The sequence below is a fragment of the Urocitellus parryii genome, chromosome 6 (assembly GCF_045843805.1).
Source record: "Urocitellus parryii isolate mUroPar1 chromosome 6, mUroPar1.hap1, whole genome shotgun sequence".
NCBI lineage: Eukaryota > Metazoa > Chordata > Mammalia > Rodentia > Sciuridae > Urocitellus > Urocitellus parryii.
The window spans coordinates 133,513,547-133,537,832 of NC_135536.1; the positions used below are offsets into that span (position 1 = coordinate 133,513,547).

Genomic DNA, 24,286 nt, shown 5'->3' on the forward strand with positions numbered 1-24,286 from the left:
ATTCCACAAAGACCAGTTGCCTATTTGAAAAGTGGGAGAGAAGCTGGAACAACTTCAAGTCCCTGCACAAAGCTTTTGAACTCAACAGCCTGGTCTGAGCTCTCTGACTGTACAAATAACTCTGGAAGAGGTTCAGCCCTTTCTCAAGAAAGGCAAAGGACTGCCAGGTGAAATCCTAGCAACTCAGGGGCCTGAGGCAGGAGGATCACCAGTTCAGAGCCAGCCTCAGCAACTTAGTGACCCCCTCAGTCTCAAAATAAAAGATAAAAAGGGCTGGTGATGGAGCTCAGTGGAAAAGTGCTCTGGGTTAAATCCCCAGTACCAGAAAAAAAGAAAAAGAAAAAAAGGATTGTTAGGGGAGGTCCATAATGTTGGCCTTCAAGGATAAAGGGAGCCATTCCTCACCTTCCTCCTCCCACCTTGATGACCATGTCACCTGGCCTCACCCAGCACTTGCTGCCTCCACCCCCTCCCCCCAGTGAGAGAGCTGTGTGCTGTGTGAATTAGGGACTGTTAGGTCATTCAGGAGCCCAGTTTATGGCAGAAAGCTAGTGTGAGAGTCTGGACCTTGCAGGGCCTTGTATACTGAAGAATATGAGGTGACACTAATTTTGTCTGTCCCCTGGTGTCCTCAAAGTTCTGTCCTCTTGTGAACAGCCAGAGATGGTAGACACTAAAACAGAGTATCCAGGCTGATGGAAAGGGTGCCCAGGAGGACCTGAGTTGGAAGGAGCAGAGGTCTATAGGGCAGGTGGCACATTTGGTGCCAACTGGCCTCCTTTCAAAGCCCTAAGGCAGGCTCTGTTTCACACTGGTTGTTAAGTCCCAGTGCGATTTTGTGAAGACCAGTTGGACAGACTAGAGCAAGTTTGAAACTTTGAGTCTATTGCCACACGAATCCTTGCAGTTTCACCTAGTTTTAAGGCCAAGGGAAACTAGAAACAAGGAGTAAACAGCAGAGAGAGAGAGAGAATATGCAAGCCAGCACATGCCTGTAATCTCAGTGACTTGGGAAACTGAGGCAGGAGGCCTACAAGTTCCAGGTCAGCCTGGGCAACTTAGAAAGACCTTGTCTCAAAATATATAAAAACAAAAAGAGCTGGAAACGTATCGAAGTGGTAAAGTGATCCTGGGTTCAATTCCCAGTACCAAAAAAAAAAAAAAAGAGGGCATGGTCCCAAACCTTGGGGCCTGTATGGGATAAAGTGAGGCGAGTGGAGCATTAGTGACGGCATCTGGATGGTGTGTGTGGAAATGTATCTCAAAGCTCCTGCAGGTTTGAGAAATCACACAATGAAATTCTAGGCTGTGCTCCTTGGGAAAGCCCTGGACATCAGGCCTCAGAGCAGGTAGAATGGGGAGAAACTTCTTGAAGTCAAGTGTTTCTCAATTAATCTGTGGGCCCAAACTAGAAGATGAGTTGCCTGGAGGCATGTGGTTCACCAAGCAAATGCCTCAAGTCTGATTCCTGAGGCAACCAGGAACTAGGCCTGCCACCTGCTGCTATGTCCCCTCCAGCTTCCCCTCGGCTCACACTACTGCCAATCCCAATCCCTGCCCCTGACCACCCCATTGGTCAGCTCTTCCCTATAGAAGGTTCCAGAGGATCCAGTCCTCTGCATCCTACCCAGCTGTTGTGGGCCTTCCTGGGGAGGAGCTGGGACTGGGACCCAGTAGCTAGTGTGGACAGAGAGAGAGGCAGTTGTGAGGAGGGAAGTGGAAGAGTCCCTCCCATTCCTTGTTGGGGGACCAGGATGAGCTTCAATATTCCAGTGATGGGGAAAGTCGAGATAGAAAGGATATTTTTCTCCTAATCCAAGTAGTCCAACTATACAGCATTGAAGTAAATTAATAGACAGCCTTCCCATGGAATATTATACAGTAATGAAAAAATATATTTACAAATGCTATAGTTTGGATTTTGAATTTTCCCCAAAGGCCCAAGTATTTTAACTTGGACCCATGTGTTTTAACTTGGTCCATGTGTTTAAGGTGCTATTAGGAGGTGGTGGCCTAGTGGGAAGTCCTTAGGTCACTGGGGATGTGCCCTCTGAGGGAGTTGAGGAACCCCAGACCCTTCTTCATTCTTTTTGCTTCCAGGTCAGAAAGGGAGTGGTCTTCATCTGCTATATCTCCCACCCCATGACTGGGCTGCCTTGCCACATACAAAGCAACAGGGCCCATCAATTATGGATTGAAATTGCCCAAATCATGAGCCAAAAATAACCTTTTCTATTTATAAGTTATTTATTTTCTACTTATAAGGGTATTTTATTACAGAGACAGGAAACTGACTAGAGATGCTTTTCTCAAAATTAAAAATATATTGTTATATTCTGGAGTGACAAAGTCAGATAAAAAGTGAACATGTGACACGATCTCAACTTGGTGACAATGCCAAGGTAAAAGACCTGGAAGGAAATATTAATAGTGGTGCTGCTGATATTTGGTGGTAAAATCATGAATTATTTAAACTTCCCTTCTTGGTTTTTATTTCCCTGTTCTCCAAATTTCTACAAGTATGAGTTTATTTATTTATATTTATGACTTTTACCAGAAATAGTGAATGTATCTATTTTTTTCCCAATAGGAACTTAATTTTTTCAGAGTAGTAGATTTACACTTGAAGCAACTTCCATGGGCTGATGTAGGGTTCAGCAGGTGTCACCTCAGGAGAGGTTGAGAAATGTTAGCCTAGGGCCAGGTGGGAGGGGAGCTGCCTGGAGCTGGAGTTGCAGCCTTTGTGTAAAGAAGGAAGGCTCACCTTTTTCAGGCCAGTAAAAGGAGGGGGTCAGGCTCAGTGGCACGTGCAGTGGTGGCGCACACATATAATCCCAGGTACTTGGGAGGCTGAGGCAGGAGGATTCAAATTTGAGACCAGACTCAGTAACTTAGCAAGACCCTCAGCAACTTAGAGAGACCCTGTCTCCAAATAAAAAATAAAGAGGACTCGGGTTGTAGCTCAGTAATAAAGGTTCAATCATGAAGACCCTCCCACCACACAAAGGAGAACAGAACAAAATAAAAACAAGAACTTTAAACCAGGAATTCTCTGAGCTTCCAGAGAGAAAGCCAGAAAGTCCCAGGCCATGACTCCCCTCCCCAAGAGAGCGTCTCTTCACAGCCTGGGTAACCTCAGGCTCCTGGCTTATTTCTCCACCATTATTTTAAACCTATTTGCTAAAACAATGCATACATATTTTTGTAAGAAGTTGCAAATAAACAAAAAGGAAACGATCACACATATTTCCACCACCCAGATATAACAAAGTTTGTATTGCTAAACACATTTCCCATCTTCTTTCCTACTCAAGGTCAGGATTATATGTAAACATTTTATAACCTCTCCTAACCTTTTTATTTTGAAATTTTTCAACCCTGTAGAGAAGTTGCAAAGAACTTTCCCCTAGATTCACCGCTGTTAATGATTTACCTCTCTCCCCGCCCCAATAAATATTTTTCTAGATTTCACCATCTGTTAAAAATTTCACTTTCTTTCTGTCTCTCTCTGTAAATATTTTGCTGCGACATTTGAAAGTAGTAGACATCATGATACTTCCTCCTAAACTCTTGGTGGGATTGCTTACATGCCCTAGTCATCAAGGGTCACGATAAGAGACCTCCATACAAGGAAGAGCTGAGCATTACTGTCCATCTTTAATTGGGGCAGAGTCAACAGTCCCCTTGTTCATTGTCCCTTTCCCTCCCTCTTAATGAATGGGCATGCTTTCCTCCATGAGATACTGAGAGTCACTAGAGCAACCCAGCACAACACAGCAAGAACAATACATGTAGCAGGTAGAGGACTCAGGGCTCTGGGTTTGATCCCCCACACCACAAGGAAGGAAGGGAAAGAAGGAAAAAAAGATGGCAGGTAAGGGATGAAAGCAGAGTGGTGCTGCCACCTAGTGGTGACATTTGGAATTCCCCCAGGCATTTTGCATTAACAGGAACCAGACACATGCTCATCGTGCCCACCATTTACAGAGGAATCACCGTGTGTCTTCCACTTTACATGTACTGTCTCACTTAATACTACAAACCCTAAAAATTAGGCATAATCAAAATATCCAGGACACAGCCTGTCACCATACATGTGTTTGAATGAATAAGAAAACTGAGACTCTCAGAGGTTAACTGACCCAAGGCCTTATAGTTAGTGAGTGGTAGAGTCAGAATTCAAACCCAGGTCCGTTTGGCTCCAAACATGGAGTCTAAAAAGAGAGGAGAAATGATCCTGAAGAGATCCCCAAAGCTCAAAGGTGTTACGTAAGGTCATGGAGGCTCCGGAAGGGAACTGACCTGCCAGTCCAGTCACCCAGCTCTGAAGCGCCAGGCCTGGGATGAGGATCCATAGCCACTGATGACCCCATTCCACCAAAATTGAGCGGTTGGATACTGGTGGGAACCACCAATGACTTGAAAATCCCCAGAAATTTATTGAGATGGATTAGAAGAGAGTTCTGTTTTTCCAGGGTGGACTGAGTACAGTTCATTGTGTTTTCAGAGCAAAAAGGAAAGCAAACCAAGAACTGGGAAGAGTGGGAAGTGGAAGAGGAAGAGGAGAAATTCATACATTAACTTTTATCTAGATAATGGAAGTGGCTGGCAAACACTGAATAGTTTAAGGCTTTTGGTGGGTGCATGTTTCCACCATAACTATTCAGCTCTGCGGTTGTAGCACACAGCAGCCATAGATACCTTGTGAACAAATGGACATGACTGTGTCCAAATACAACTGTTTTTAGAAGGGGCTGGGACTGTGTCTCCATGTTAGAGATTTGCCTAGCATGCATAAGCTTTAATCCCCAGCACTGCAAACACCAACAAAACCCTTTATTATTTTTTTTTTTGAGAGAGAGAGAGAGAATTTTTTAATATTTATTTTTTAGTTTTTGGCGGATACAACATCTTTATTTGTATGTGGTGCTGAGGATCGAACCCAGGCCGCATGCATGCCAGGTGAGCACACTACCGCTTGAGCCACATCCCCAGCCCAATCCTTTATTTTTAAAACCAACAGTGGGCTGGATCTGGCCCATGGGGTCATAGTTCATCAACCCAACTTAATGATGTGCCTTTTTTAAAAAATATATTTATTTTTTAGTATTAGGTGGATACAATATCTTTATGTTTTTGTGGTGCTGAGGATCGAACCCAGTGCCTCATGCATGTGAGGCAAGCACTCTATCACTTGAGCCACAACCCCAGCCCTGCAAATGTGCTTTAAAAAAAAAAAAGGAATTTAGGGCTGTGGATATAGTTTGGAGGCAGAGTGGTTGCTTGGTAAGTATGAGGCCCTGGGTTCAATCCGCAGCCCCTCAATAAATTAATTGAGAAAATAAAAAGATGGTCATGACAGAAAGAAAACATCCAACAGAAGTCTTCCTCTTCTACCAAACTGAATTAATTACTTCTTTCCTACTAAAATGAATGGGGAGTATGGCCTATGTGGTAGCAACCTTCATTCAGGGAAGAAATATTTTATTCTTTATTTTAATTTTGATACTGGGGATTGAATGGGGTGGGGTTCCACCACAAGCTCCATCCCCAGCCCTTTTTATTTTATTTGGAGAGGGCCTCACTAAGAGGATGGCTTTGAACTTTCAATCCTCCTGCCTCAGCCTCCCAAGTTGCTGGAATTACAGCATGCACTCATTTAAAAGCTGAAAGGATCTTCTACAAAACAAACTCTACTGTCTCTTGACCCAGAGACAACCCAGATGCCGGGAGGGATAAGATGCAGAAATCTTTACCTCTTCTGGAGGAAATGCTGGCATCTTTCCTCCAATGGCAGCACTCGGGAGAACACCTTGTCATCTACCAAGTCTTTCAGAGGAATGGTGCAGTTTTTGGAGATGTTTTCCAGGAGTGGATAGGTCTCAAAATTGAAATAGAATACAGAATTCCAAGGGTCACTGGAGTTATCTGTGGTGGCTTCAGTTTCAGCTGGACAGCCCCCTGCCATGAAACAGGAACACCATGGCATCAAGGACACCATGCTTTCTCCATGGCACTGAGGCCCAGTGTGGGTGGGTGGGTGTTGCCCTCTGCTCATAAAGGGCAGGGTCATCTGGATTGAGCTGAGAGGAGCTGGTTGAGCTGGTAGAACAGCAGTCCAGAGCAAAGACCATGCAGCATTTGATCAGAGAACTCTGTGCAGACCAGGCTGCAGGGTCCTTTGGCCCAAGGTGGAGTGGGAGGCAGCGGGGAGGATTGGGGGGTCAGTGAGGGCCTAGATCTGGGCAGCAGATTCCCCTTCCATACCATGGAGCAGGAAACATGGATGGTGTGAAGACACAACAAATAACGGCTCCCAGGGCACCTCCAGATGGTAGGATCTGGGGGGAGCAAAGGCACAGATGACTTCAGCCTTGGTCACATCCATGAGGTTCACAGAGCCATTCTTGGAAAAGATCAGCACCTGGGAAGCAAAGAGACGGTGAGGGGATTCTTACTGGACTCGGTCCCCCACAAAGCAGAGTCTGAAGTGAGACAATACAATGTGGAGTACTCTATGAGCTCTTGAGCACCCAGCCTCTGGGTCCACCCCAGGCTGCAAGGGGAAGTGCAGGTGTGAGCAGCTGCCCCCTCAGGGCTAAGCTTGGCAAACCACCCTCCACACACTGTCGGATCCAGGGCGCTGCTCCTTCTCTGCTGGCTTGGCTCCTCCTTCTATCCGGCCAGCATCTTTCTGAAGAGCTCCCCCTCCTCAACCAAGCCCCTCTGGTGCTCTCCTCCCACCCCTGGGGACCTGCTCAAGCCAGCCACACTCCTGGCCTGAGATCTGAGATAGTCCCTCCTGCCTGGGCTCTTTCTCCCCGGAGTAGACAACTCACCCAGGTCTTCCAAAGCCCCTCTTGAGCCCACATCCCCTCCTACAGCCATGCATTTCCCTCCCACAGCAGTGGAGGGCCTCTTGCCCTCTGTACTCCACCTTCTGCTGTCTGTCCCTCCCTCAGACATGTTCCCATGAGGAGGTGTTTGGCTCTCTTCAGCACAGGCAGCTGTGCCCTCATTTCCTTCATACTCCTCCCCAAGTTTGCAGGTCACCCCCACAAACTGGAGGGATCCCTCTCAGTCACAACGTGAGCTCATTTTCCTTGTCCCATAAGGGATAGCAGTTCCCCTGGGAAATGACTCTCCCTATTTACCTCCTCTGTAACTTGGGAACCTGCTGGTACCTGGCTCCAACCGCCACTGACTCACTAGTTGGCTGGTGACCACAGAATGAACAGTTTTATTTTATTTTATTTTATTTGCTGTTCTGGGGATGGAATCCAGGGCCTCACATATGCTCAGCAAGTGCTCTACCACTGAGCTACACCCTCAGGCCCCAGAATGGATATTTTTTGCCCTGAGCTCTCTCAGAGCCTCTCCTGGAAATCCTGTAGGCCCTCACCCTCTGAAGGGCCACACTGGGAGTCACAGCTTCTCTCTCCTGGCCTGTGTCCCCTCAGATGGGCCTGTGGGAATTAGGAATTGGCTCTCTGCTCAGGATAAGCCAAACACCTCTCTGTCCTCAGCCTCGGTCAGAGGCAACCCACCATGAGAGCTCCATCTCTTCACATCTCTCCAACTCACCAGCCCTCTCAGAACATGCTGCTCCCTGCTCTACCTCTCCATGCTTCAAGCCCCGTCCCCTAGAAGGGCACATCTGTACCTTCTGCCTGGAGCACGGGGCACTCCATGGGCTGGTGCCTCCACCCTGGACCCTGCCCCAGCCTGCTCCCTCCTCACACCCCACAGAGCTCTGATGTTGTAGTCCCCTCAACTTCCTGCAGGCCGAGGACCTGCCAGCGCTCTCCTGTCTCCATGGTGCTGCCTCAGCCCCAGCCCAACTCAGTCTTCACCTCCCCTCCCTGCTCCCAAACTCTGCAGATCAAGTAGGTGAATCCTGCTCTATTCCATGTGTTCATTACAAAATCATCACAGTTTTTCCTTGTGTTCTAGGGAAGCTGCTAGGTGATTTGTCTGACCTTCTGAATTAAACGTGAGCTCCATGAAGTGAGAGACTTTCTCTTATTTGTTAGTCTTAGTCTTTTTTTGGGGGGGTGCTGGGCCTTCATCTCACAATGGCCCATACTAAGCATATGTTCCCACTGAGCTACGCCCTCAGTCTGGAATTATCTTTTTTTTTTTTTGTCTGCATATCCAAAAGCTAGTCCAGGTGCCTAGCACATAGTAGGCCATCAACAGATAGGTTTTGAAGGAGGAATGAACACATTCATAGAAGAGAAATGAAAGGCACAAGGAACCTACCATGCCAGGTAAGGTTGGGACTGGGGCCACTGCACAGATGGCTTTATCTATATGCTTTGTGGGCCTGTAAGGGGGAAAAAAGAGACATTCTCCGACTTTAAAAGTTTCAAAATTTGACTTTCCTTTCCTGGGCACATATCCTGGGGAACCTCTTGACATGTACACCAGGAAATATGTGAGGAAGTTGTTCATGGTGGCAAAAAAAAAAAAAAATACAAAACCTAGGAACAATTTCAAATTCTGTTAGCAGGAGGAGGCTGAAGTAATTGTGGTATATATACAATGAAAATAAAAGAACTGAAGCCAACATGTGTAACTCTCAGGAACAATGTTGTAAAGCGAGTTAGAATAAAGACCATTGAAAAACAAGTTGGAGAGTACCTACAATATGGTTCCATCTATAAGTTTCCTAAACATGCACAGTTAAACACTAAGTTGTTTAGACACACAATCATACATACCTGGTTAATTCTTAAAGGAAATCAAAGGAATGATGAATTTAGAAAAACAATATGATGGATTGAAAAAAAAAAAACAATTGGCCATCAAAAGGCAGAGTCTATTTTTCTACTGCTTGAACACAGGAGTGGCCTGGAGATGTGCTATGACAAATGGGACAAGTAACATAAGCAGAGGCTTGAAAAACATTTGTGCATGAGGCTGCTCTCTTGCTGCTGGGCAGCCTTGGGCTAGCATGTGAGGAAGCCTGACTATCCAGCAGGAGAGACCATGAGGAAGAGAACTGGGGTGTCCTGGCCGTCAGCCCACCAACCACCAGGTATGTGAGTGAGGCCACCCCAGAAATCCCAGCCTCAGGCTGAGCTGCCATCCACCTGCAAGCACCTGTGAGACTCCAGGCAAGACCAGTGGAAGACCTGCCTGACTGAGTCCAGCCCAAATTGCTGACCTACAGAGGCCAACAATGACTGTTTTCTTCAGCCATCAAATTTGGGGGTGGTTGGATAAAGTACCAATTGGTAATTGGCACTGCTTCACTAAACCCTGATTAAGTACCAATTGGTAATTAATCATCTTTGGTGGGGAGTAGCAAGGATATGACCAGGGAGAAGCACAGAGGGAGTCTTAATGGAACTGGAGATGATTCCTTTTCAGTGGGCAAAGAATGTTTTTTTTGTAATACACACACACACACACACACACACACACACACACACACACATATCATATAGATTCATTTGCATGCATAAAATACTTTTTAAAATTAAAAAAGAGATCCCTGGGGAAACTGATGAAAGGTTATTTTGGCAGAACTAAGCTTTTTCTTGGTCATATGGGATATGAAAGATGCCCTATATGCTATCAAAAAAATTCATTAGACAAATTTGTCACATGCACATGACACTTTTGATCTGAGCAGTCACCAGTAGAGTGATGACCATACAGAGTGGACTTTAGTCGGGGAGGCTGTCAATCTTCACTATGAAATTGTGTCACATGTCTGGTCCCAGAGCCACCAACCTCTCAACAAGCATACTGATGGTAGGTTCTTGGGTCCCACTGGCCTCCACCAGATAGAGGGAAGCATCTGTGCAGAGCACCACACATTTCATCTGGGATTTCACTGGTCCCTCGGGAAACATTTTCCGTCCTTTGTGGATCAAGAAGTATTTTAGGAAGTGAAGACTTTGGCAGGTACATCCTTCAGGAAGAGCAACGACCCCAAGGGGGAATCCTAGAGAAAGTAACCACACAAGTCGGTCAGCAAAGGGCCCAGGAGGGCCACAGGCACTGGTCAGGTGACCAGCAAGTGTAGGAGAGATTTGTGGAAGGTGAAGCAAAGTCAAGCCATGCACGTTCTCTATCAGTGAACCCAGGAAACCCAGCGCCCAACAGGCAAGAACAGCCCCTCCAGGGAGCCCTTCCCTTTATGGAAAGGAGCTGGGGAAGAGGAGAACCAATCCCATGGAGTCAGCAGAAAATGAAGGGAGGCTACAACCCAGCCAGGGGCTGAACTGCACTGAACACAGGATGTGAAGGTGGATGGGCCGGGTGTGGTTTCAGAAAGAGAGCAGGTGTGCATGTGTGTAGCCAAACAAGACTTTATCAATATCTAGAAAAAAATGAGAAGCTGTTGGTCAAGGGCTTATGAAATGGCAAACCACTGCTTCACTAATCCCTGTTAAGTCTGGTTATAGGGAGCCCCTCCCCTTGAGGCTGATCCATCTAGGGGAAATGGACAGCACTGATTTCTGCACTTTTGGAGCTGGACCCCAAACCCTGGGACTCCACCAAGGTGCCCCCTATTCAGAAGAGCTGCTGGTCTTGCTTTGACTCTTTACAAGTCTCTTTATCCAATATCAGAGTTCCTGGTGCTTGGAGCATAGGTGGAATAGCACAGAGAGAAGACTCAAGACTCACTATTTTGAGAACCTGGGAGATGGGAGGAGGAGGGCTGAGGCTGCAGGACTCCCACTGTGCTGGGGTGGCCTCAGCAAGAGAGCAGTAATAACAAAGTATAATAACAAAGGCAAAGCTCACACTCCCAGGGCTTGGTACAATTTCAGGCACAGAGCATGCACCCAGTAAATACATGAGCAATGGGAAGTGCTGGCACATATAATGTTCAGTAAGTGTTTGCGGAATGAATGAGGAGAAAGCAGGACCAGCTGCCCAAGGTAACTATGAACTTACAGATAACAGAAGGTCCGGAGGCTCAGAAACAAGGTGGCAAAGCAAGTTAGAATAAAGACCATTGGAAAACAAGTTGGAGAATAATCAGAATGTGGTTCCATCTAAAGTTTTCTAAATATTCATAGCTAAACACTCCACATGTTTAGAGATACAGTCATACGGTCCAGAGCTCCTGGAGTCTCACTGACCAGAGATCCACCAGGTGGTCTGTAAAGAGGTGGGGGATGGTAGGGGCTCACCTTCAGCCAGGTCCCACAGGGTGAGCACACCGTCCTCGCAGGCCAGCACCAGGTAGGAGGAGCAGCTGCTGAGCTGAGAGATGACAATGGGCGCAGCACAGGGCCACACACCCTCAGGGTCTAGAGGGAGGACCATTCATCAGGCTACCCCCAGACCCGGCCCTGCCTATCTCCCCTCCTTGACAACCTGAGACCCAGACTAATGCCTGTGCCCCAGGAGCACCTGCCTGGACTCCACCTCACTCCTCTCTAGAGAGTATCACTCTTCCCTAGGAACAAGATACTGAGTCACAGCTAAAGTTTAATGAAGGCTTCCTAGGTGCTAAAATTTGTATAAGGCACCCCACAGGAATTGTTTCATTTAATTTTCAAGAGGGTTCTATGAAGTAGGTCCTATTAGCATCCCCAGTTTACAGATGAGAAGACTGAGGCAGAGGAGTAAGTCATCTGCCCAAGGTCACACAGCCAGTCAGGAGAGAAGCACAGATTAGAAGCCAGGCTGCCTGGGAGAGTGACAGAAGGAAAGAAACTCCTTCTTTGTGGGTTTTTAATGTGTGTGGGTTTTTTTTTTTTTTGACAATGTGAAAGTATAACATAAGTGTACAGCTCAAGCACTTACCAAAGCAAACTTGCTCACTTAACTGTCCTCGTGGATTTGCCTAACAGCAATCGTCACCCATATTTCCTTAGTGCTTTTCAATTTCAAAGACTTTCACATACAGAGATTCTGGAATTTGTTCTACACAACACACACATGTAGTAGATTGTGATGGTGTAATGAATTAGCTCTGTATTTCAGGTGAGAAAACTGATTTGGGGTATGAAGTGACTGGCTCAGGACTACACAGTTTTCAGACAGCTGGGCAGAGATGATCTGAGCCCACCTTCCTTCTGTAACAGGGGTCCCTTTCATGTAACAAGGATCCATTTCATGCTTTAAATACAAGCCTTGCTGCTGCTTGACCCCTGGTTGCTTATTTCTAAATTGACTTTTTTTCCCTTTCCTTTTCTCCCCTGTCCCCTCCCTAACAGTGGGGGAAGTAAAATTAGCATTCTTCCTATCCTAAGTCAAGTTATCTGACCTTCCACCCCTGACCATAAGAATAAAGAAACTCTGGATCTGTAAACAGAAACAACAGCTCTCTCAAGGATGCATCTTCCAACAATGCTACTTGGTATACACGCCACCTTTTTTTCCTATGGTGGTGAGGATTGAACCCAGGGGGTGCTCTACCACTGATTTACATCCACAGTCCTTTTTATTTTCATTTTAAGACAGGGTCTTTCTAAGTTGCCAGGGCTGGCCTTGGTCATCCTCCTGCCTCAATCTCTTGAGTTGCTGGGATTACGGGTATGTACCTCTGTGCCCAGTTGTTGTTCCCCCTTTTAAAGCCCTCTGTTCCCTGTGACATTTAGAATCAAAGCCTGAGACCTGAGTCTACTATGTTTCTCAATTGCTAGCAAATCAGTAAAACCTCTTTTTCCTTTTTCTCAAAACCCTGTCCTCATTATTGGATTGGAATCAGGGAAAAGACTTAGATTTCAGTATCACTTTCTCTATGGACCTGCCTCTGGGCTTTGTCCCTCTTGTCCTGTCATCTTGAAGAAACATGACAGTTTAGGGACAGACCCCTGAGGTCACACCATAGCTCTGGCTCCCTAAAGCAACAATGATGTATGGACCTCACACCCAGCTAAGCTGGAGAAGGAGGTGTCCTCAGGGCCCTGAGCTTAGGCCACTCCTGTCACACGGTAAAGTACCAGCTTTATCCTTCAGAGTTCGGTTGAGTGAATAGAGGAAGAAGTTGTGATGTCTGGTCCAGTGTATGCCAAGGATGCAGGCTACTCCTGGGAACGAAGAGAAGAAAGAGGTATCACATAAGAAGCCTGGTGGCCTTCTGCTCACATGGAAGGTGTCTGCTCAAGAGGAAGCTGGTTGGAAGTCTGAAGTGGTTTTTTTCTATTGGGCAGCAAATGTCAGAGGGGTGAGTTTCCTGAGTCAGAAGGGCTGAGCACCAGGGGGGCTGTTTCTAGGGTCCACTCGCCTTCCTGGGCAAGAAGGACATTTTAAATGCCCCTGAGCTGTTTGCACATCTTCTATAAAACTGATGTCCGCTTGCTTCTAGGTGAATTCACAACTGAAACAGTCCAGCAAACATGTGCCCACATCCTCAGCTCTGGCAGTCACTCCCTGAAGGCTGTACTGGCCTCCTGATCAGAGAATCTGGGCTGAGGAGCTACAGATCCAAACAGGAACTGTTAGGCTCCAGTTGTCAAGCCAATTTCCGCCTTCATTCCCTCTTACCATAAAAGGTTGGCGTGTGGAACACCCCTAGTGCTTATTGAGGGATTTCCCTGCAGTGACTCCTTGCCAGGGCAACCACCTGCTCACCTACCTGAGGGGCTCCTGACTTCTGCTGGCATTGCAGTGAGGCAGCTGGGAAGAAGGAAGTGGAATGTGGCCGAACTGGGAAAGAGAGACCGAGTCAGAGACACGCAGGCTCCTCGGCAAGGAGGATGGCAGAGTCCTGACATGACCAGACATGCACACATGAACCTCCCCAAGGGCACAAGCCAATCATGGACTAGATGCTGGTCCTGGGAGGATGTGTAGACCTTGGAGGAGGGTGAGAACAGGTAGAACCGTGGATCACCCCCAGACCAGTATGGTGTTGGGCAGCTCCCACTAGAGCAGGCTCTCCTTTGGTGAGCCCTCTGTTGTCCAGAAAGATCCTTTAAAGATCAGTCTTGGGTGATCTGCACAAATGCTCTCTTATCCTGGGTGCAAAACAGCCACAGGTGTTCTGATAAACTGAGTCTTTTTAAAAAAGGGCCTGATTTATAAGGTTTGCAGATTTTCATGGTATAGACATTCCCATCAAGTTACAGCATTTTAACAGCTGTCTGCAAAACCCCTAAATGTCTCCCTAGGCAGTAGGAGTGGCTGCAGCGCACCGATGAACCTGGCCAGGGTTCCGTGTCTGTCACAGAGAGCAGCCAGGTAGCTGCCATTAGGGTGTGGTCCTCAGACTTTATGTCCTGAAGTGAGGAAATCTGAGTCTACTTGGCAGCAAGATGAGACTCACAGCAGCTGTGAAGAGGGCTTGTCCCTAAAACCAGCCCCACTATAGCTACTTCAGATACCTTGGCTCAGTTTTTACCCATACAACATGGAGTTAATGAGGTCAAACTGCTGACAGGTGTACCCATTACATGTATTGTGATAATTAAACAACTATATACCTAAACTACATTACATTTAGAAAGGCAGGAAAGATATGAAAAAAAAATGTTAACAGTGGTGACTTTTATTTCCATCTTTAGAATCTTCAGTGTTTTTCTTTAGAAAATCAGGAAAAAAAATTTAAAGAGGAGTCATACATAGAACTTAAAACTTATTTCTCATCTCTGTAGGTATATATTCTTTTTTTTCCTTCCCCTGCCCCCCCACTGGTAGTGCTAGGGATGGAATCTAGGGCCTCTCGCACATTCTAGTAGGAAAAGGCTCTACCACTGAGCTATGCTCCTTGCTATTGCTCCTTTTAAATCCATGCTATCTGCCTTTGTTCTCATTAAGTTAAAGCAATCTCCATTCAACATTTCAAAAAAAATCTGCTGAAGTTCCCTACATTTCTCCAAACCAAAAAGAGCTTATTTGGGTTTAGTTGGGTCCTTGGATTGGTCCCTGTGAACAGCTGAAGCTCCAGGGGCTAACTGGGGAGCAGGCGGCTCCTCGGGGCTTACCTGAGTGGCTCCTCCTCCCATTCCCCATCCAGGAACTTCCTGTAGGAGGTGTAGAAGATCTCTGCTTGGTGTTCCCACTGACTCTCCTTGATGAAGTGATTCTGCCCAGAGCCCAGCCCATAGCAGTCTTCTACCTTTGCAAAGACTTCCAGAGGACTTTTAAATGTTGTGCCTTGGGTTGAAAAAATTCCAGAATTAGTCAAATCACCTGACTTCCTCTTCCTAATCTCCCCCAACTTTTTCTATGCTTCCCGCTTTCCTGAAGAAGCCCCATCCTTGGAAATCTTGCTCTGCAGCGGGTCTGTGAGCCCAGGAGTTCAGTCTCTGTGAGCCTCGCCCCTGCTCCACCTGTCACAGAGCCCAGGCAGAAAGCAGTGCTCTCCCTCCTGTGTCTCCTATGACCATGTTTCTCACCACTTCTGGATTATAGAGTGTCTCCCGAGAAGCCAGGGAAATGTTCACAGTGCTGCTAGATCACTTTAGATCACTGTCACCATCTCCCCAGCTAAGCTGGGCCTAAACCTGCCAGTGACCATGGCTTTCCAGTCGATGCTGAAGACCCACATCATTCATTTGACTCGGCTTCTTCCTATGCTGATGTTTATCCAATTACCTTCATTGAAAAAGTCTCCTTTCTCTGTCAATCATTTTTTTCCACCATTTCATTTCCCAATAACCTTTAATTTCCTTCTTTTTCAATGGTTCCTATTTCACAGTAACACTGGGTGATTTATTCTGTGGGTCTAAACCTTGAGTTTCAGCATTCAGTTCTCTTTGGAAATTGCCTGGGTCCCTTGAGTTGCCCCAGGAGTTTCACAGTGCCCCAGGCTGCTTCCCCAGAGACAATTATCTTCAGTTTCTTCCATAACTTTCTGAGGTTTTATAAACACCCAGTATCATATTATACTGGAGTAGTTCTCAAAGGGTGATATCAGACCCCCCAGGGTCAGAGTCACCTGGGACAGGAATAGAAATGCTGATACTATTGGAAGAGAAACTCTGACAAGACCCGCAATCTGGGTTTACTGGGTCTTCCAATTGAGTCTGATAGAGCCAAAGTTTGGAAATTGTTGTTATGCCCAAACCTTCTGTATTTTCACTTAACACAGAAACTTGGAGACCAGTTCACATTAGTAGTATAGATTCTTCTCACTGTTGCTTATTTTTATTCATTAAGCCTTTTTCTTTTTTAAAAAATATTTATTTATTTATCTTTAGTTTTAGGTGGATACATTAGTTTGTTTTTATGTGGTGCCGAGGATCGAACCCAGTGCCTCATGCATGCCAGGTGTGCACTCTACCACTGAGCCACCACTCCAGCCCCAAGCCTTTTTCTTATTGTGAAATGTAACACACAATCAGCAAAGAGCATGACAATACACATCCTAGTAAATTATTCTAAAGCAAACACCCGGAACTTCCTACTCAGGTTAAGAAAAAGAATATCACCAGAAGCCTAGAAGCTTCACAGGGCCCTTTTCCAATCACAATCCCCAGGAAAAGTGGCAAGCGCTCTCCTGACTTTTAAGTAGCCACTTCATTGCACTTATTTATACTTTACCTATCTAAACACACATCCTAAATGCTATATCTTTGTTTTGCCTGATTTTGAACTGTACATAAGGAGAGCCATATTGTATTAACACTATCTGCTCTCTTTTTCTCTCTATCGTTTGTGAAATGTATTCACGTTTGTGTAACAGCATTTGCATTGCTGTATTGTATTATGTTGAATGAACATGGTACAGTTTTTCTGATAGACAGTTGGTCATTTCTTATTTGGCACTGAGAAGGGAATTTAGGGATACAGAGAGAAGACTGAATCTTAAAAGAGAAATGTCCATAAACCATTGGTATGCACAACAAACCACTCAGCCCATGTCCTTGTGCTACCATCTTGCCTGAGACTCACCTTGATGAAATGCAACTAAATTACAAGGTAACACAGGCATCTGGAGGGGCCACTCCTTTAGGGAGAGTGACTGAGAAATGACCCTAGCCTCATTATAATAGTAAAAACACAACTCTGGGTGGAGATTTAAGATGCTAATGAGACATGCAATATATGAAGAAGCATGATCAGAACATTCGAGGGCAATGTACAAGTGCAAGGAAAGCTGGAGAGAAGTTGTAAGACCCTGTCCCTACTCTACCTCCAGTCCATTACTATTCCTAGATACTGTCTTTTGCCAGAGTAAGGCAAGGTGACTCATTCTGAGATCTGTCCACACTCCCTCTTTCTTGAGTGTATACATTTTGCTTTCCAATAAAGCTCTTCCTTTCTTTCTCTACCATCTGACTCATCCTTACATTCTTTTCTGTGATGGAGTCAAGGACTTGGAAGATTTCTTCTGCCTCTAGAGAGACAAGTTTTTATCTCCATATGGACAACTGGAACAGGGGGCGGTGACATTGTTTATTGAAATGACCACTCTTTCTCCACATCTCAGTAGTGTGTCCACCTAGCCTCAAGTGTTCATTTATGCAAGGTTCCATTCATTTATGTTCTGGTCTGATGAGATGCAATCTTGTTGCATTTCATCAAGATGCCTTTCAGGCAAGGTGGTGAGCACAGGAACACAGGCTGGGTTGTTTGCTGTGCATACCAATGATTCATGGGCATTTCTCTTTTGAGATCCAGTCTTCACTCTGAATCCCTAAATTCCCCTTATGTTTACGTTTATCGTCCCTGTTTTGTTCATCCATTTTTGTGTTCACTATTTCTTTTTCTTTCTTTTTCACTTTTTGCCAGTGTCAGGGATTGAACCCAGGGCTTCCTACTTGCTAGGCAAGTGCTCTACCACTGAGCTACACCCCAGCTTCTATGTCTATCATCTTTACCTATCACTAGTTTTATATTTCATTTATATTTTTATTATTCACTTACCTTTTCTTAATAAAAGTGAATTGGCTATTCTTGGCCCTTTGCACTTCTATCTTTGTTTCTTATTCCTTGTAAAATGTTCCTTTTTATGAATGTGCCAGATTTTATCTAACCAATCTGCTGCTCTCCAAATAATGCTGTAGTAAATTTGGATGTGGAGAGGTGCTAGGGAGGGGATCCAGGATTTCATGCATGCTAGGCAAGTGCTCTATCACTGAGCCACACCCCCCCCACACCTCCAGTGATCATGCTTGTGAGATCCTGAGAAGATAACACTCTGTATTCTCTGCCTAAGATGCTTATCCCCTCTGCTCCTCTTGACCAATGCCCACTTAATCCTCAAAACCTTGCTCAAATGCCCCTTTGTTTACTCTCTAGGCAGAGTTAGCCTCTCCTTCCTCTGTGTTTTCATGGGCCTACATGTTCCTAATTGCTGTACTTCTCCCTTGGTGGACAATCAGCCTCTAGAGTGCAGGAGATGTGACCTCCTCATGTTCATGCCTGATGCACTATGGGCACTCAGTAAATACTGATCAATGCATTAATACAGGGATGCAGGAATAACGAACTCCAACCAACAATTAAATCAACTAAATGAATTAATACAGGCATGTAGGAACTGACAAATTCCACCTAGCAACTAGAAACAATGTCTCGCCTCACCTTCCAATTCTGTTACTATATCTTTGTAACATATATAGATGGACTGATAGTTTGTTTGTTTTTAGGCCCCAGAGCATAAGTTCATAAGAGTTTTTAAATGTCCTCTTTAGAACTATGCATTTAATTAGACTGCTAATAAATAGGGAAAAAAAAAGGAAATGTGGAGACAGACCAAGGAGTGGGAAAATGGAGAAATCAATAGCAAAAGGAAAGAAAGAAAGTATTAACTGAACTGTAATTACCTGTTATAGGTTTAGGTGGTTTGATCTTCATTATGGGAACTGGAAAACTCAACTTAATATCACCTCTAAAATAAATGTTCATATCCTAAAACAAGGAAAAGGATCCGTCAGTAAGCCAACAAAGGAGACAATATGAAATCATTAAAAACTCTCATTCTTAAGAAGGCAGAAAGAAATGGAAAAGAAAGAACAGATGGAACAAATAGAAAGTAAATAGCAAAATAGTAGATTTAAACTCCAACATATCAATAATTATATTCAATGCACATGGTCTAAATATCCGAAATGAAAAGGCAGAGATTACCAGATTGTATTAAAAAATACAAACCAACTCTATGCTATCAAAAAGAAATTCAGTTGAAATGTAAAAAAGTAAATGTGGCCAGGTACTGTAGCACATGCCTATAATCCCAGCAGCTAGGGAAGCTGAGGTAGCAGGATTGCAAGTTCAAAGTCAGTCTCAGCAGCTTAGTGAGGCCCTAAGCAACTTAGCAAGACCCTGTCTCAAAATGAATATAAAAAGGACTGGGGGCAATTATCAAGAATATAAATAACAATAAATGTTGGCAAGGATATGGGGGAAAAAGCACATTCATACGTTGCTGGTGGGACTGCAAATTGATGCATCTCCTCTGGAAAGCAGTATGGAGATTTCTCAGAAACCTTGAAATGGAACTACCATTTCACCCAGTTATCCCACTCCTGGGCATATACCCAAAAGATTTAAAATCAGCATACTATAATGATGCGACCACATCAATGTTTATAGCAGCTCAGTTCACAATAACTAAACTATGGAACCAATCTAGGTGCCTTTAAACAGATGAATGGATAAAGAAAATATGGTATATAAACACAATGGAATATTACTCAGCCATAAAGAAGAATGAAATTATGGCATTTGCTGGTAAATGGATGGAACTGTAGTGTATTATGCTAAGTGGAATACACCAACCCCAAAACTAAAAGCCAAATGTTCTCTCTGATAAGAGGATGCTAACATGATAAGGGGGGCAGGGAGAATAGAAGTTCATTGGATTAGACAAAGGGGAATGAAGGGAAGGGAGGCGGGGATAGAAATAGGACAGACAGTAGAATGAATCAGATGTAATTTTCCTGTGTTCATAGATGAATACACAACAACCATAAGATCAAATTTAAAAAATTAAAAGACTGGGGATGTGGCTCACTGGTTAAGCACCTCTGGGTTCAATCCCCAGTACCAAAAAAAAAAAAGAGCAAGTAAGTAGGCAGGCACAGTGGCACACAGCCATAATCCTAGCGGTTCTGGAGGCTGAATCAGGAGGATCTGAAGTTCAAAGCCAACCTCACCAAAAGTGAGGTGCTAGGCAACTCAGTGAGATCCTGTCTTTAAATACAAAATAGGGATGAGGATGTGCTCAGTGGTTGAATGCCCCTGAGTTCAATCCCAAGTACCCACCACCAAAATAAAGGAAGTAGTAAATGTGTTACAAGTATTTAAAAAAATTTTTTTTAGTTGTAGATAGACACAATACCTTTATTTTGTTTATTTATTTTTATGTGGTGCTGAGGATGGAACCCAGTGCCTCATACATGTGAGGCAAGTACTCTACCACTGAGGTACAACCTTAGCCCCAAAAGTATTTTCAAAAGGTATATCTTACTAAAACTAATCAAAAGAAGGCTGGAGGCTATATTAGTATCTGACTTAGAAGATTTCATTCAGAACAAAGAATATTACCAGGAACCAAAGGGTCAGTGAGTAATGATAAAATGGTCCATTCATTGGAAAATATAACATTCCATAAGATTATACATCTAATAATAGCTTCAAAATACATGAAATAAAACTCATAAGAGTGAAAGAAGAAGGGCTGGGGTTGTGGCTCAGTGGCAGAGCGCTTCCCTAGAGCAGGTGAGGCACTGGGTTCGATCCTCAGCACCACATAAAAATAAATAAAAATAAAGGCATTGTGTCCACCTACAACTAAAAAATAATAATATTTTTTTAAAGAAGAGTAAAAGAAGAAATAAACATACAATCTTAGAGATTCCCCTTTTAATAACTGAGAGAATAAGTAGAAAGTCAGTAAGAATACAAAAAAGACATAGAAGACTTGAATAACTTGACCAATAACAGCAGAAAACACATTCTTTTCAAGTACACTTACCAAGATAAATCATATACTAGACATAAAACAAGTCTCATTAAACTTGGGGTTGGGGTTGTGGCTCAGCGATAGAGCACTCACCTAGCATCTGTGAGGTGCTGGGTTTGATCCTCAGCACCACATAAAAATAAATAAATAAAAATAAAGGTATAGGGGCTGGGGATGTGGCTCAGTGGTAGTGCACTTGCCTAGCAAGTGTGACGCACTGGGTTCGATTCTCAGCACCACATACAAATAAATAAAATAAAGGTTCATCAACAACTAAAAAATATTTTAAAAATAAATAAATAAAGGTATTGTGTCCAAATGCTATATATATATATATATATATATATATATATATATATATATATATAAAGAATTTAAATTACACAAAATATGTTCTCTGATCACAATGGAATAAATTAGAAACCAATAAAAGAAAGATATCTATAATATAGCTAATAAATATACACTAAGTAATGCATTGGTTAAAGGTGAAAAAAGCAAATTAGAAAGTATTTTGAATTAAATGAAAATTAAAACATATCAATATTTAAAGAATGCAGCTAAAGCAGTTCAGTCATCCCTTTTCTAAAAATATTTATTTTTAAGTTGTAGTTGGACACAATATCTTTATTTCATTTATTTATTTGTACATGGTGCTGAGGATTGAACCCAGGGCCTCGCATGTGCTAGGCGAGCACTCTACCATTGAGCCACAACCCCAGCCCTCAGTCATCCCATGGTATCCATGAAGGATTGGCTCCAGAACCCTTGGATATCAAAATCTGTGATTAGCTTAAGTCCTAAATGTAAAATGGCATTGAATTTGCATATAATCTGTGTATATCCCTTGGTGTACTTTAAATTGTCTCTACATAATACCTAATAATAAATACTATTATATTTATATGCCTAATATAATATAAATACTATATAAGTAGCTGTTATACTATACTGTTCAGGGAATATGACAAGAAAAAAATCCAGTACAGACTCAACATTTTTAAAACATGTTTGATCTGACATTGGTTGAATCTTCAGATGTGAAAGCTGGCTGTACATATATAGGTTTATAGCAGCAAATGCAAGAAAAGAAGAAACATCTCAAATCAATGATCTAGGTTTCTTTCTGAAGAAGCTAGAAAACAAGCTAAAAAAAAAACCTAAACAGAATGAAGAAAATAATAAAAATAAAATTGGAAATCAGTGAGATAGAACACAGAAGAACAATAGAGAAAAGTTTATGAAACCAAATTTTGCTCTTTGAAAAGATTAATAGAATTGGCAAACTTCTTGCCAAGCTGACTAAGAAAGAAAGATAAGACACCAATTCCCAGTATCTGGAATGAGTATCTGATACCACAACAGGTTTTAAAAACAGTGAAAGAGTAATGAACCACGTTATGCCAATAAATTTGACAACTTAAATTAAAAGTGAACAAATTCCTTGATATACACAAAATATAAGAGCTTCAAAAAGCTTTAATTATCTCAATAGAAATTATTAAAAAGCTTCTCATGTCTTAGACACGTAATAAATTTCCTGTGTTCTTTTTCCTGTTACAGGAAAAAAAGAAGTAGGTAACTAGAAGAGCCTTTATCTATTAAATAAATTGAATGTGTAGTTCCACAAACAACAACGCAGGACCAGAGGGCTTCTTTAGTAAATTCTATCAAACATTTTAGGGGGGCTGGAGTTGTGGCTCAGTGGTAGAGCACTTGCCTAGCATGTGTGAGGCACTGGGTTCGATCCTCAGTACTGCATATAAATAAATAAACAAAATAAAAAAGATACATTTACAGCTAAAAATATTTTTAAAAATTTTTAGGAGGAAATAATGTCAATTCTACATTAATTCTTCAGGAAATAAAAGATGCAGAGCATTCCTGAGCTTATTACATCAGGCCAGCATAACCCTGATGACCACAGCCAAAGATGTTACAGGAAAACAAAACTACAGATTGTCTCTCATGAAGACAGGTGCAAAATTTATCAAATTTTAGCAAATTGAAATCAGCAAACCATTAGAATTTACAACAAAGTTCAGTAAAGAGACCTGCCGCGCTGGGCCTAAGGTTAGTGTGGGTGCTGCTGGGGCAGTCACAAAAGCAACAAAATGTAAAAAATTGGAAAGGAGGTGGCAAAATGATTTAGCAGACCCAAAAAAGCTAGGCTGGTGCAGTGAGGCTACTTGGGAGGCTAAGGCAGGCGGAACACTTGAGTTCAAAGACCACCCTGGGTAAAAAACGAGACCCCATCTCAAAAAACAAAGAGCCTCGTTCAGTCTACTAATCACCTGATTTATACTGAAAAATTCCTAATATACAAGAAAATAGCAACCCCAGTTATCTCTGGAAGTTTCTAGGCATAGAGGTGCACATATGTAATCCCAGTGACTCGGGAGGCTGAGGCAGGAGTATCACAAATTCAAAGCAAGATTTAGCAATTTAGCAAGAACTAAGCAACTTAGCGAGAACCTGTCTCAAAATAAAATATTTTTTAAAAGGGTTGGGGATGTTGCCCAGTGGTTAAGCACTCCAGGTTCAATCCCTGATACCAAAACAAACAAACAAACAACCACCAAAACAACCTCCCATATGAAGCATAAATGTCAAAAGCAAAACTCTAAAAGTATTAGAAGAAAACCCAAGATAACTTATTTCTAACAGGAAAAGCTTTCTTAAGTGCAAAAGCCATGAAGAATAAATTTAATGTTTCAACTATGTTAAATTTAAAACTTCTTTATAACAAAGAGCATACAAATAAAGTAAAAAGGGAAGTTACAGATTAGAAAAAATGTAATTGAGCAAAGGACACATACAAGCAATTCACAAAAGAGAAAACCTCTATGTCCGATAAAAATATGAAGGAATTAATGAAAATTAAAATGAGAGGCCATTTCATCCCACTAGTTTACAGTAAAACAAATTAATTGATAATATCAAGTTCACCGAAGCTGTGGGAAAATATTGATTAAAAGTAAATTGTCAGGCCATTTTTGTATGACTATTTCTTAATATCTATATAAAAACTAAAAATACACATACCTTTGAGAGGCCCTCACTCAGGTATATAAAGAAGAATATATAAAGATTTGCATGGCTTTGTTTAAGAGCCTTAAATTGGGGACAACCTCAATATCATCAATAGACTAGTAGCCATATAAGCTACAGTACATCTGTAATAAAGTTTATTGACATGCAAAACTATACTAATAAATCAATGACAAAAAATACAAGTTTGTAAGAAAAAACTTATGTAATTCAATGGCCCTTATTTAGAAAAAAATCGCATAAGACATAACTATACTTTTTCGAAATAAACAAGTATAAAAATATAAATACACACTAAAGATCTAGAAAACACACACCAAGCTGTAACAGGGGTCCGCTTCACACTTTGAACATAACCCTCGCTGCTCTGCCACTCTGGATTATTTTAAAATGGACATTTTCCCCTTT

General features: G+C 43.0%; 1 protein-coding gene across 1 annotated transcript in view; it reads right to left on the reverse strand.

The window, feature by feature from the left end:
• Positions 1-24,286, reverse strand: part of Wdr93 (WD repeat domain 93) — a 41,462-nt gene that overhangs the window by 4,156 nt on the left and 13,020 nt on the right. The window contains exons 7-15 of the mRNA XM_026388109.2: positions 18,687-18,771; positions 14,898-15,069; positions 13,550-13,620; positions 12,915-13,001; positions 11,154-11,273; positions 9,742-9,871; positions 8,263-8,326; positions 6,268-6,424; positions 5,757-5,961 (exon numbers count right to left, since the gene is read on the reverse strand). Of these exons, the coding sequence (XP_026243894.2) occupies positions 5,757-5,961; positions 6,268-6,424; positions 8,263-8,326; positions 9,742-9,871; positions 11,154-11,273; positions 12,915-13,001; positions 13,550-13,620; positions 14,898-15,069; positions 18,687-18,771 (1,091 nt within the window). The remainder of the gene's footprint in view (positions 1-5,756; positions 5,962-6,267; positions 6,425-8,262; positions 8,327-9,741; positions 9,872-11,153; positions 11,274-12,914; positions 13,002-13,549; positions 13,621-14,897; positions 15,070-18,686; positions 18,772-24,286) is intronic.